This window comes from Sapajus apella, unplaced genomic scaffold, assembly GCF_009761245.1.
Source record: "Sapajus apella isolate SASKATOON/1434 unplaced genomic scaffold, GSC_monkey_1.0 scaffold29, whole genome shotgun sequence".
NCBI lineage: Eukaryota > Metazoa > Chordata > Mammalia > Primates > Cebidae > Sapajus > Sapajus apella.
The window spans coordinates 25,106,102-25,120,661 of NW_022436969.1; the positions used below are offsets into that span (position 1 = coordinate 25,106,102).

General features: G+C 36.6%; 1 protein-coding gene across 2 annotated transcripts in view; it reads right to left on the minus strand.

Annotated features, from left to right (window-relative positions):
* Positions 1 to 379: 379 nt before the first annotated feature.
* LOC116561581 (ankyrin repeat domain-containing protein 62-like) overlaps positions 380 to 14,560 on the minus strand; it is a 96,158-nt gene continuing 81,977 nt past the window's right edge. Inside the window, exons 19-25 of one of the 2 annotated variants that reach the window (XM_032293467.1) lie at positions 14,082 to 14,162; positions 13,395 to 13,608; positions 6,225 to 6,402; positions 4,195 to 5,133; positions 2,368 to 2,520; positions 861 to 931; positions 380 to 524 (exon numbers count right to left, since the gene is read on the minus strand). In XM_032293467.1, the coding sequence (XP_032149358.1) occupies positions 422 to 524; positions 861 to 931; positions 2,368 to 2,520; positions 4,195 to 5,133; positions 6,225 to 6,402; positions 13,395 to 13,608; positions 14,082 to 14,162 (1,739 nt within the window). In that variant the 3' untranslated portion in view covers positions 380 to 421. The remainder of the gene's footprint in view (positions 525 to 860; positions 932 to 2,367; positions 2,521 to 4,194; positions 5,134 to 6,224; positions 6,403 to 13,394; positions 13,609 to 14,081; positions 14,163 to 14,560) is intronic. The other variant, XM_032293468.1, reaches the window with a different exon arrangement.

A 14,560-nucleotide genomic window follows, 5' to 3' on the forward strand; every position in this document is an offset into this window, starting at 1 on the left:
TTTTAAAGTTGGTGTTCCAGTATCCTGTTGAAGAGGTACCGGGATCTGTGTGTTTTCCCATACGGTGACTCACTGTGCTGGCTTAAACAGCGGCACTGAGATTCGTGGCACTTTTTGCCCTGGAATCTCCTGTCCTGACTCCCTGTTCAGTCCCCTTTTTAAACAGATGAATGGGCAACTTCCCGTGGCTCCAATCGCCAGCCAAAGGGCACTTGGACAAGTGTATTTTGTACAGAGAACCACTGCACCAGGGCACTGACAAAGCAGCTGCGTGGGGCAAAGCAGCCGTGCCGGCCGAAACAGCCGCGCTGGCAACTGGTTGGGCTCCTCCGCCTGGGAATCTCCTAGTCTGTGGGCAATAAAAATGTGGTGTCCACTCACCCTCTGTGCTTTCACTGGGAGCTGCAACTCCGAGCTGTTCCTAAACGGCCATCTTGGATCCCCCCAGAATTTTCTGAAGCTGCTCAATTTTGTTCGCTCGCTCTTTCCTTCTAATTTTTAACATGGCATTTTCTAGTTTAAGCCTAAAATAAATATATTTTAAAATAATTATTTACAGACATAATTTTAAAAAATCATATAAATTCTGAAAAGTATCTGAAGAAGTAATTACATAAATTCTGAGACATTTGAAAATTAGAAAATTGAGCAACTGCCATTTTTCTACCTTTGTTTTGTTGATGATGTGTAAAATTAAAAATAATATAAAAATTATGCATTTCAAAATAGCTTACAGCTGAAATTTTTTTCTTGGCTTCGCATAGATATACTTATTATCTTAACTGATATAATTCTCATACTACACTACTCATTTGCTTTATAAATACTCAAGATATTTTGTGTGCTGCTTTAAATTGTACTTTTGCACGTGGTCTGGAATCTCCTCATCATATCTTAGAGTCTCTGTGAGTTGATCCTGGATTTCTTGCAACTAAAACAAAGAATTGAAAACAATCTTTAGGTGTGGAAACCAAATGCCCATCAACAGGTGAATGAATGAACAAAATATGGTATATATAAAATACTGTTTTTAAACTATCAAAATCTATTTTATTAAAAATGATAATAATCTAGGACAAATCAATCTATTACCTGTTTTTTAACTAAATTTTATTGGAATGCAGTCACACCCCTGCAATCTGCATATTGTTTATGGCTACATTTGTGCTGCAAATACAGTGTTGAGTTGTTCCAACAGGGATCTTATGGCTCACAAAGTCTCCAATAATACTACCTGGTCCTTTACAGAAAAATTTACTGAGTATGCTGTAGGATCAAAATACAATATTTTTCTTGCTTTTAATTTATATTTTATAAGATACTCAAATTTATAAAATTGGTTAAATGGGGAAAGAGAAAATTACTTTATGGTAAGCATTCATATTTTTGAATTCCAAACACCGCTACTATATCAACTATAATTTTGTTTCTTTTTTTGTGTGTATGCATTTAATTTTGTTATAGCAAGGCAACTTATACATTTTTAACATTTAAAACTAAGCATCATCTTTCCTCTCCAGGCAAACCACAAGAAAATTTGAAAATAAACGGGAGCATAATTAAAATAGACAAGATCAATGTCAAATAAGATCCTACAGGTTCTGTTGATTGAGTGGCAGGTCTCACATCACCATCAGGAGAGAATTTATTTACAAGTGTCATGTTAAACTGCAGGGATGTCCATTAAACATGCCAAAGGAGAAGCCATGTTGTCAAAATGCCCACTTGACCCATCCAAACATCTCAAACCTACCCTTTGCTGACCTTCTATAACTCCATTTTTAAAGTTTTTTTTTGTTGTTGTTTGTTTTTAAACTAGAGAAAGTAGACAGACATATGTTGGCAAATGCTAACTGTTCATAATCATGTGACTATGACTATAGCCCAATATAAAGTCAGAGCAAGTATTTTCATCAAAACAAAGATGAAGAATGGCCTTTCTGTACAAGTTAAACTGAAACCCATGAAATAAGTAGGCACAAGTTCTTTATTCACACAGAAAAGTAGAGATTAAAAAAATAAAAAATTTCTGAAACATTCCGTTGGAAATTATCCTCTGAATTAATCTGGCTTGTATCCCCATGGCAATACAAAAATCACTAAAAATATACTGTAAGCAGAAAAACAAATTATCTAATCTACGAGAAATGATGTGTAATTCTCAACTTTCTTAACTGGAAATATTATAAGAAAAATATTTATTATTATAAAACATAGCAGAGATTGAGAAATGAATGCATTATAAAGATAATAAAATTAATCATAATTAAAATATGAAATAAAGCTGTCCAATAAAACTACTAACCCACAACAGTTGATATTAACCAGCTACAGAGTAACTGTTCACATGCTAAGTTTCATACATACCTGACTTTTCATCTGTTCGAATTTCTTTTTTGTATCTCGTGTCTCATCTTCTAAAGTATTTTGATGTTGTGATGAAGCCTCTAGCATACCTTCTGACAGTAATTGTTTGTTCAGGGCATCACTCAGTTCTTGTTTGAGTTTTCTTACAACTACCTGATAAGATTTTATTTTCGTCATGGATTTTACATATCACCTTATTATTAAATTGTTAATAATATTTAACTCTAATGTATACACTTAGAAAAGTATCACCACACACACAGATTCTTTTTTTTCCTCATGTGCATACATTCCTGTTTATTAATGAATCCAGTTAAGGATAAAGAAGGTGTTATCTTCATCCCAAACTGCTGCTGTGTTACTCATACAACAGATTCAGTCCACGGTTGAATATGCAATGCTTAAAAACCTTCTCAAAAAGAAACAGGTAGGACTGGAGGTACTGAATTTTACACTGTGCAATGTTTTTTCTCTTTTTTATAAGAAGAAGCTCAAATCAACCTCAGAGTTCCTCACATAATCAGTCACCTGCTCATATCCTTTCAATAGATTTCCATCTCAGAAAAAAAGTAACATTCCAATGGCCTTCAATGTTCTAGGTAACCTAGCTTCTATCTCCCTCCCTTACCTCAGCTGCTATGTCTCTCTTCCCTACTCCCTCCATTCCTACCACCCCTCATTAATCTGAAAATGGGGATCCAATGTGAAACTAATAAATCACAGACAGCTAAGCTTATCTTTGTACCGGACAACATTATATCCAAATGAGAGTCACTGAGCCTTGAAATAAAAATTATAACCACATTTTTCATTAAAAAATTGAAAGTAAGTTATAAATGCTAGTGGGAAGATTAAATCAAATCTAGTTTGGTAACATTTACCACATTTTCCCCATATTGTAATGTAAGAAAAATTGGATATCTTTGAAGAATGGAAAGGTCACATCAATATATAATTTAAGATTGAATTATTTTCAGATTTAAGTCAAACTGACATGAATAAAAATAAAATTGGCCGGGCACGGTGGCTCATGCCTGTAATCCCAGCACTTTGGGAGGCTGAGGTGGGCAGATCACCTGAGGTTGGGAGTTCAAGACGAGCCTGACCAACACGGTGAAACCCGGTCTCTACTAAAAACACAAAAATTAGCCGGGCGTAGCGGCGGGTGCCTATAATCCCAGCTACTCGGGATGCTGAGGCAGAAGAATCACTTGAACCTGGAAGACAGAGGTTTCAGTGAACCAAGATCATGCCATTGCACTCCATTCTGGGCAACGGAGTGATATTATAAGTAATATTATATTATTTATAAATAAATAAATAAATAAAATTCTACCAACTAAGCTACATTAAAAGCAAATGAAGAAAAATAATTTTAAAATAGGGACTACACTTTTCTTCATCTGGGAAATCAGGAATTAATGGTCAAAGTAATCCAATTAATTGAATCAATATCAAAATAACACTTTTGGTATGAACATTTTTTTATATGTTTTATCATAAGCCTAAAATGTGGCAACATACAGACATTAAAATTATTTCAGCAGTGTAAGACTACATTATAAATATTAGTTTATATTAACAGTTTGTAACTGAAATGCTTAAAATTTCCTGAGTGTCACATTGTCTTTACTCAAAAGAAAGCATCTCTTAGTTCTAACTTTTATTTGCTGGAAACAAGTTACGTTTTCTAAGGTGATATATCAGATCTATTTATCATGTATATATTTTCATATTCAACTACATTAAATGTTTAGCCATAAACAAATATTACTTTAAATTTTACTTCAGGAAGCTTGAAAAATACTTATTTTTCTTGATACTTACTTCTTCTTCTTCTTTCTCTTTTTCATACTGGCACTGCCTTTCTTTTAAAAGAGTATATTCCTCTATCAACCCCTTGTTTTTCTCTTCTAGCATAATACAGTGCTTTCTACACTCAGCTTCAAGTTTCTCTACAGTGTCTTCACATTTGGCTTGGATATTAATTATTGTTTTTTCCTGATTGTCAGCTTTCTTGTGAGCATCATTAAGTTGTTGTTGATGCAATGAATTTTGGCTTTGTATCTGAAATAGTCCATCCTCTACAGATTGCTGCTTTCTCACATATTTTTCCACTATATGTTGGTCATCTTGGTACATGTGTTCAATGGCCTTCACTCGATACTGTGTTTGGCTTATGACTCCTTGCATGTGTTCTATAGCCAACGTCTTTTCCTTGAGAGCCTCTCTTTCATAATTGAGCTCAGTTTCCAGGCTACTGGATTTACTCTCAGCTTTAGAAAGTTGCTGAGAAAGAATCTGAATATGAGAATTCATGTTTTCTTGTAAATGACACCACTGATTTACTGTGTTCTGGAAAGCAAGCTGCAGGTCTCTTTTTGATGACTGACTTTGATCACGATCACATAGAGCAGCAGCCAGTCTACAACTGCATAATTCCATTTCTGTTTCCAGTCTTTGCTTTCTCTGTTTTTCCTTCTCTAGCTCAGAATTGAGCACTGTATTCTTATCCAATGTCAGAACATTAAGCTCTTCATTATACCAGTTTATTGTTTTTGTTAATGTTTCCTCATTCAGCTTTAGAGTCTTTTGAAGGTCTTCATTCTTTTTCTTTATAATTTCACTGTCCTTGAAATACGTATTTTCATTTTCCTGGTTCTGATGCTTAATTGTGTCTATTTCTAGCCTGAGTCTGGCAATTTCATCCTTCATCCAGTGATTTTTCTGCCACAGCTCTTTTTCTTTTTCATGAGTATGAGAACTCTAAATAAAACAAAGAAAACTTTCAACTAGTACCCAATAAAATGATACATTATGATTTCTTATGAAACTAAATAAGTAATAACACGTACATTTATACAATGAAAGAATTACCATCTGGCTATCCAACTGGAAAAAAGAAATTGAATCAAAACTTCAAACATTTTAGAGCACAATTTCTCAAAAGTTCAAAAATGTATCTGAAGACAATTAATTTAAAAAAAAGGTTTTAATTGAATTTCAACAAACCCAAAGGCATAAATTATTAATAACTATGAGTACATTTAGAAATTGGGTTTACACACTAACATCTAATTTTACTTTTCCCTATAGTGTAAGAGCCTTAGCTCTGCAGATATTTGGACAGATGAAATTTTCCAAATTCCTTGTTACTTTTTCCTGCAAATATTTTATAGATAATTCTACTTTTCTTACATTTTTAGAGTCAGTTTTAAGAATGACACATATTGATAAAGGATAAATCTAGGCATTGTACTAAGCACTTTATATGCATACATCAATTAAGTAATTTAGTTATCACAACTCTGAAGGGAAAGTTTAAAAACATAAGCAAGCTGCTGGATTTTCCCCAGGTCTTCTGACTCCTAGTGCTACTCCACCAGATCATGGTTATGTCCATGGAGTAGATATGCGAATACCATAAACACCTTTTCTTTCAAAACACCAAAAGTAAATAAGATAACATTTATAAAGCTCTTCTTAGGACATCATGAGATCATGTAATATTATGATAACTTTTACTTCACTTTCACAATGTTTGAAACCATAATTAATGTGAAATAGGAAAAAACTACATTGAGCTATGTCACTAGGAACAAATTACTTATCTATAAAATATCACTAAGTATATATTATGGAAAATAATTTTTTTCCAAAGGTCTTTGAACTGAAATAAAATACTACTTTGACACCAAGATTTATAATAAATAATTGTAGCTATAAGTATCATTCATTTTTAAGATGAAATAAAATTTGTGGTTTTAGAACTAAAAAATATATATCAAGTTAAAGGGATATTATAATATTAACAAAATAAAATTAGAAATATAAAATTTTACCAAATGTTAATGTACCTGATTTAAATTATTTCTTACAGTCTTGAATTCCATTTCCAATGATTTGAGAGTCATTTTAAGTTGTTTTTTCACTTCAGCTTGTGTCCAATATTGCTCTTCCATTATTTTGAAATTTTCTGTACCTTTTTCATACTTTTCAGGGTTTCTTCTTTCTTCTTGTTGTTGTAAGATTAATCTGTAGTTAAATATACTCATCTTAAAATCCTTTAAAAACAAAACACTCATATGCTGATTTATTTTCCTAATAAAGTGCCCATGTTCTTGAATATTTTTTCTTTGTAGTTTTCATGTTAATTTCTCACTTCAATGTCTTCCAAAGGACATATATAAATTGAAAAGTAGTAAGAAATAAACATTCTGCTAATTGATTAGCTTCTGTTACTAATAACTCTAGTAAATATTATTGAAAAGTACACTGAAAATTATTAGGTAAATTTGCAAGTTCAAAATTACCTTTTCTTCACACATTAATCATTACTCCTCAGTCAGGATGAATCATTTAGAGTTAGTTAATTAAAAAGAAGTTATTTTTTTATAAATAAGTTGATGCCTTCAGTAGAAATCAATTTTCATATTCATGAAATATTGCAGGTATCCCTAAACATGATTTACATTGTAAGATAGCACCTTTAGGTGTCTTTTTGCAACACTTATCTGCAGATGACTATCATCCAGGCCTAGGCTAAGGAATCTAAGATGTTACCCTATACTTTTTATGTATCTTTTTTAAATAACACTTTTAACTTATCCTATTGATTATTATGTATTTTACAAACAATGTTAAAATCCATTCTCAAACAAGACAAAATTTAATATTTAAACAGTAAAGAGTAATATGTGCCTTTAGCATAGAACCTTGAATTAATTTAATCTCTGTAGCAGAGACAGATGTTGACTAAGCTAATCAGTTATCACTTTCCATTTTACTTTTAATTCGCTGCATACTAAAAGTAAAACTAGGCCAGGCATGGTTGCTTATGCTGTAATAAGTGGATAATTTGCAGTCAGCAGTTTGAGACCAGTCTGGCAAAGGCCAGTGGATAACTTGCAGTCAGGAGTTTGAGACCAATCTGGCCAAGAAAGCAGAACCCTGTCTCTGCTTAAAAAAAAAATAAATTAGCCAGGCATGGTGATGCATGCCTGTAATCCCAACTACTTGGAAGGGTGAGGCACAAGAATCACTTGAACACAGGAGCAGAGGTTGCAGTGAGCCGAGATTCCACCACTACACTGCAACCTGGGTGGCAGAGCAAAACTCTGTCTCAAAAAAAAAGTAAATAAAACTGAATAATTTTAAAACTAATTACTCTGGGTGGAGAAAAATATATGTCATACTCTGTTGAATTATAAATTAATATAAACTTTCTTAAGAACAACTTAGAAATATTCATCAAAAATCTTTTTTAAAAGCTACTACATATCCCCACCCAAGATGGCCATTTAGGAACAGCTTGGAGTTGCAGCTCCCAGTGAAAGCACAGAGGGTGAGTGGATGCCACATTTTTATTGCCTATGGACCAGAAGATTCCCAGGCAGAGGAGCCCCATGGGTCGCCAGTGTGATGGTTTTGGCCAGCGGGGTTCTTATGGTCGGCACGGCTGCTTTGTCCCGGCCAGCGGTTCTCCATACAAAACACATTGGTTTGGGGGCCCTTTTGGCAGATGATTGTAGCCCTGGGAAGTCATCCATTCATCTGACTAAAGAGGGATCTGAAGAGGGAGCAAGGCCAGGAGATTTCTGGGCAAAAACAAGCGCCACGAATCCCAGCACTGCTGTTTAAGCCAGCGCAGTGAGTCACCGTATGGGAAAACACACAGATCCCATTGCCTTTTCAACAGGTGACTGGAACACCTGGGATAGAGTCGAAAGGTTCAGAGGCAGGGAGCCAGGTGATTAGGCTTGGCTGGCTCCACCCACACAAAAGAACAGCAATCAGAAACTTTCTGGATTGAGAGTTTCACAGCAAGCACAGCTGAACCCGGGACGGTCCAGCTGTATGGGGGAGGGGCTTCCACCATTACCAAGGCAATACAACACTAAGGAGGTAGTCTGCTATTGCTGAGGCAGCCTGCCATTGCCAAGGCAACCTGCCATTACAGAGAGAGTCTGCCAATACAGAGGTGGGCCACCATTGCCGAGGCAGGTCTAACTACACCCATATAAACAGGACTGCAGGGAAAATCACATGGCAACTGGGCGGAGCCCACAGCAGCTCAGCAAAGCCTCTGTAGGCAGACAGTGATAAGGCTGCCTCCTTGCTGGGAAGAGCAGCCCTGATAAAAAAAAAAAAAAAAGGGAACAGCACAACAGAAACTCATAAATAAAGCCCTAACTCCCTGGGACAGAGCACCTGGGAACAAAAAGTAGTTTATGAGTTCTGCTGCAGCAGACCTAAACATACTTGCCCAGCAGCTCTGAATGAACAACGGAGCTCAAGCTCAGCATTTGAGCTCCTATAAAGAACAGACTGTCTCCTCAAGCAGCTCCCTGACACCTGTATATCCAAAGAGTCACCTCATAAAGGAGAGATCACACTGACATTTGGCGGGTATCCTTCTGGGACAAAATAGTAGAAGAAGAAATTGGTAGCAACCCTTACTGTTCTGCAGCTGCTGCAGGTGATCCCAAGAGAAGCAGGGCCTGGAGTGGACCTCAGTAGTCCTACAGCAGAGGGTCCAGACTGTTAGAAAGAAAACTAAGATACAGAAATAGCTTCATCATCAACAAACAGAATGTCCACTCGGAGTCCCAATCTGAAAGTCAGCAATTACAAAGACGACAGGCGGATAAATCCATAAAGATGGGAAGAAACCAGCGCAAAAAGGATGAAAACACCCGCAACCAGAACACCTCTCCTCCTACAAGGGATCACAACTCCTCACCAGCAAGGGAACAAGGTTGTATGGAGAATGAGTGTGATGAAATGACAGAATTGGGCTTCAGAAGGTGGGTAGTAAGAAACGTCTCTGAACTAAAAGAACATGTTCTAACGCAATGCAAAGAAAATAAGAACCTTGAAAAAAGATTTGACAAAATGCTAACAAGAATGGACAACTTAGAAAGGAATATAAGTGAATTGATGGAGCTGAAAAACACAACACGAGAACTTCATGAAGCATGCACAACTTTCAAAAGCTAAATTGACGCAGGAGAAGAAAGGATATCAGAGGTCAAAGATCAACTCAATGAAATAAAATGAGAAGGCATGATTAGAGAGAAAAGGGTAAAAAGGAATGAACAGTCTCCAAGAAATGCAGGACTATGTGAAAAACCTAATCTACATTAGATAGGTGTAGCTGAATGCGATGAAGAGAATGAATTCAAGCTGGAAAATACTCTTCAGAATATTATCAAGGAAAACTTCCCCAACCCAGCAAGGCAGGCCAATATTGAAGTCCAGGAAATACAGAGAACAAGACAAAGATATTCCTCACAAAGAGCAACCCCAAGGAACATAATTGTCAGATTCACAGGGTTGAAAGGAAGAAGAAAATGCTAAGGACAGCCAGAGAGAAATGTCAGGTTACCCACAAAGGTAAGCCCATCAGACTCACAGCAGATCTCTCAGCAGAAACTCTACAAGCCAGAATAGAGTGGGGACCAATATTCAACATCCTTAAAGAAAAGAACTTTCAACCCAGTATCTCATATCCAGCCAAACTAAGCTTCATAAGTGAAGGAAAAATAAAATCCGTAGTGAACAAGCAAGTACTCAGAGGTTTCATCACCACCAGGCCTGCTTTACAAGATCTCCTGAAAGAGGCTCTACACATAGAAAGGAACAACCAGTACCAGCCACTCCAAAAGCATACCAAATGGTAAAGAGTGTTAACACAATGAAGAGTCTGCATCAACTAATGGGCAAAACAGCCAGCTAGCATTAAAACGGCAGTATCAAATTCACACACAACAATATTAACCCTAAATGTAAATGGACTACATGCCCCAATCAAAAGACACAGACTGGCAAATTGGATAAAAAGTAAACCTGGAAGAAATGGATAAATTCCTGCACACTTGCCTCCTCCCAACTCTAAACCAGGAAGAAGCCAAAGCCCTAAACAGACCCATAACAAGGGCTGAAGTTGAGGCAGCAATTAAGAGCCAACCACTCAAAAAAATCCCAGGTCCAGATGGGTTCACAGCCGAATTCTACCAGACATACAAAGAGGAGCTGGTGCCATTCCTTCTTAAACTAGTCCAAATAATCCAAAAAGAGGGAATCCTTCCGAAATCATTTTATGAGACCAACATCATCCTGATACCAAAACCCGGCAGAGACTCAACAAGAAAAGAAAACTTCAGGGCAATATCCATGATGAACATAGACACAAAAGTCTTCAATAAAATACTTGCAAGCCAATTGTAACAGCACATCAAAAAGCTTAACCACCATGATCAAGTAGCCTTCATCCCGGGGATGCAAGGCTGGTTCAACATACACAAGTCTATAAATGTAATTCACCACCTAAACAGAACCAAAGACAAAAACCACGATTATCTCAATTGATGCAGAGAAAGCCTTTGACAAAATTCAACAGCCCTTTATGCTAAAAAACCTCAATAAACTAGGTATTGACCAAACGTATCTTAAAATAATGAAAGCTATTTATGACAAACCAACAGCCAATATTATACTGAATGGGCAAAAACTGGGAGCATTCCCTTTGAAATCTGGCACTAGACAAGGATGCCCTCTCTCACCACTCCTATTCAATACAGTACTGGAATTTCTAGCCAGAGCAATCAGGCAAGAAAAAGAAATAAAGCGTAGTCAAATAGGAAAGGAAGAAGTTAAATTGTCTGTATTTGCAGACAATATGACTGTGTATCTAGAAGACCTCATTGTCTCAGTCCAAATCTCCTGAAACTGATAAGCAACTTCAGCAAAGTCTCAAGATACAAAATCAATGTGTAAAAATCACAAGCATTCCTATACACCAATAACAGACTTAAGGAGAGCCAAATGAAGCACAAAATGCCATTCACAATTGCCAGAAAGAGAATAAAATACCTAGGAATACAAGTAACAAGGTACGTAAAGGACCTCTTCAAGGAGAACTACATGCCACTGCTCAACGAAATAAGACAGGACACAAACAGGCAGAGAAACATTCCATTTTCATGGTTAGGAAGAATCAATATCGTGAAAATGGCCATACTGTCCAAAGTAATTTACAGATTCAACAGTATCCCCATCAAGCTACCAATGACCCTCTTCACAGAACTGGAAAAAAAACCTTAAATTTCATATGGAACCAAAAGATAGCATGCATAGCCAAGTCAATTCTAAGCGAACAGAACAAAGATGGAGGTATCACACTACCGGACTTCAAACTATACTACAAGTCTACAGTAATCAAAACAGCACGGTACTGGTTCCAAAATAGAGATATAAACCAGTGAAACAGAACAGAGGCTTCAGAGGCATCACAACATATCTACAACCATCTCATCTTTGACAAACCTGACAAAAACAAGCAATGGGGAAAGGATTCCCTGTTTAATAAATGGTGTTGGGAAAACTGGCTAGTCATGTGCAGAAAGCAGAAACTGGACCCCTTCCTGACACCTTATATTAAAAGTGTCTCCAGATGGATTAAAGCCTTAAACATAAGACCTACATCATAAAAAGCCTAGAAGAAAATCTAGGCAAAACCATTCAGGACATAGGCGTAGGCAAGGACTTCATGACCAAAACCCCAAAAGCATTGGCAACAAAAGTCAAAATAGACAAATGGGACCTAATCAAACTCCACAGCTTCTGCACGGCAAAAGAAATGGTCATTAGAGTGAATCGGCAACCAACAGAATGGGAAAGAATTTTTGCAGTTTACCCTTCTCACAAAGGGCTGATATCCAGAATTTACAAAGAACTAAAACAGGTTTACAAGAAAAACACAAACAATCCCATTCAAAAGTGGGCAAAGGATACGAACAGATACTTTATAAAAGAAGACATACATGAGGCCAACAAACACATGAAAAAATGCTAATCATCACTGGTCATCAGAGAAATGCAAATCAAAACTATATTGAGATACCATCTCACGCCAGTTAGAATGGCAATCATTAAAAAATCTGGAGACAACAGATGCTGGAGAGGATGTGGAGAAATAGAACACTTTTACACTGTTGGTGGGAGTGTAAATTAGTATAAATTAGTGTAAATTAGTTCAACCATTGTGGAAGACAGTGTGGCGATTCCTCAAGGACCTAGAAATAGAAATTCCATTTGACCCAGCAATCCCACTACTGGGTATATATCCAAAGGATTATAAATCGTTCTACTCTAAGGACATTACAGCACTGTTTACAATAGCAAAGACCTGGAACCAACCCAAATGCTCATCGATGATAGATTGAACAGGGAAAATATGGCACATATACACCATGGAATACTATGCAGCCATCAAAGACGATGAGTTTGTGTCCTTTGTAGGGACATGGATGAACCTGGAAACCATCATTCTCAGCAAACTGACAGAAGAGCAGAATATCAAACACCGCATGTTCTGACTCATAGGTGGGTGTTGAACAATGAGAACACATGGACACAGGGAGGGGAGCACTACACACTGGGGTCTGTTGGGGGGAAATAGGGGAGTGACAGCGGGGAGTGGGGAGTTGGGGAGAGATAGCATGGGGGGAAATGACACATGTAGGTGAAGGGGAAGAAGGCAGCAAATTACAGTGCCATGTGTGTACCTATGCAACAATCTTCCATGTTCTTGACATGTATCCCAAAACCTAAAATGCAATAAAGAAAAAATAAAAGCTCCTATAGTCTAACCAGATAGCTCTATTTTAAAACATTTTTCCAAAGTAAGTAAATAGAAATGTAGAAAATTATGGATATGTAGCATGTTCCTTACAGCAGTAATACAATAAATTAAGACCCCCAATTTCAATTTATTAATGAGATTTCCATAGAGTAGAAATCTATAATCATTTAAACAATGATTTAAAGGAATATGCAATTAATCATTAAAGAAGTATTCACAATTAAAAGCTTGTCATATTATATCGAAGAATTTCACATTCCACAATTTTAAGAAGTTTTCTTCTCTATTAAACCCTAGAAGGTAAGTCAACTATTACAGAAATTATCCTACATCTCTTTAGTATAAACAGTTCAAATATTTCTTTAAAACTAGAATGTTTTACCTTAAACTATGGAGCTCTTGTTTCCATTCAAGCTTCTGATGCTCTAACTGTGCTTTGATTTTGTCTGTCTCAGATAGTTCCTTTTGTAGTGTACTAATCTTATTTTTCATTTTTTTTAATTTCACTCTAAGTTGTTCACAGTAATATATTTTATGTTCTATTAGTCTTTCATGTGCAGATATTGCATTCTTGATTTTCAATAGGCTAACAAAATCTGTAACCAAGGGAAAACAAAATAGAGATAAAATACATGAGTAGGGTTTTAGATATAAAGGACTGTTGATATCAACATGGCACTCATTCATACACTGAATGAGTATTTATATATTGACTGCCTGCAATGTGGAAAATATTATAGAAAGATCTTCAGATAAAACAGACAACATGTCCGACCTTGTTTAGCTTAAAGCGTAGTGAAGAACAAAGATAAAGTTGAAAATATAAATTCAGATAGCTGCTTTAAGAATACATAGCTTTATAATCACATAAGAGAATTTGACCTACAATTGGCCAAGGGAAGATTTCCCTGAGGAAGAGAAGGCTACACTGAGAAATGAATAATGAGAAGGAAGCAGTTGAGCAAAGGAGGAAGCAGAGCACTCTGGCTAGTCTGATGCATGTTCTGGAGCTCTGCTGCAATCTGCTTCCAGCCAAGAGGGAGCAACAGGTGCTGATTTTCTTTCTTACCTGAAGCCAAAAACAACCAGGCAAAATACATGAAACAATGACTTTCAACACAATGGACTTTGGTAATAAGGATGGTAATCACTGAAAGACAAGAAACAAATGTAGGCCTTACAAAAGTCCCAGCTTTTTGTGTGTACTGAGCTCCCAGGCCATGACAAAGGGAGAAAATCTGACACAGATTCCCTGAGCTGGGGCGGTGATGCTAAGAGTCTGGTAAAATGAAAGCAGAGATAAATCACAGGACAGAACACTTGAGGGGGGAAAGCAGCAGAGGAAACAAACCCTGGACATCTGCAGAGGTCTAAAGTATTTAATAGAATAATGAAAAAAATGCATGTGTGCTAGGAAACTTCCTAAGACCAAGGCAGAGGGGAAAACAGGAGAAACAATGTCTGCTGTTCTTGAAGTGCCCAGGAGAGGGTCCATTCCCAGGAGCCAGGCCCAAAAAACTCATATTTCACAGGACAATAATCAGAAAA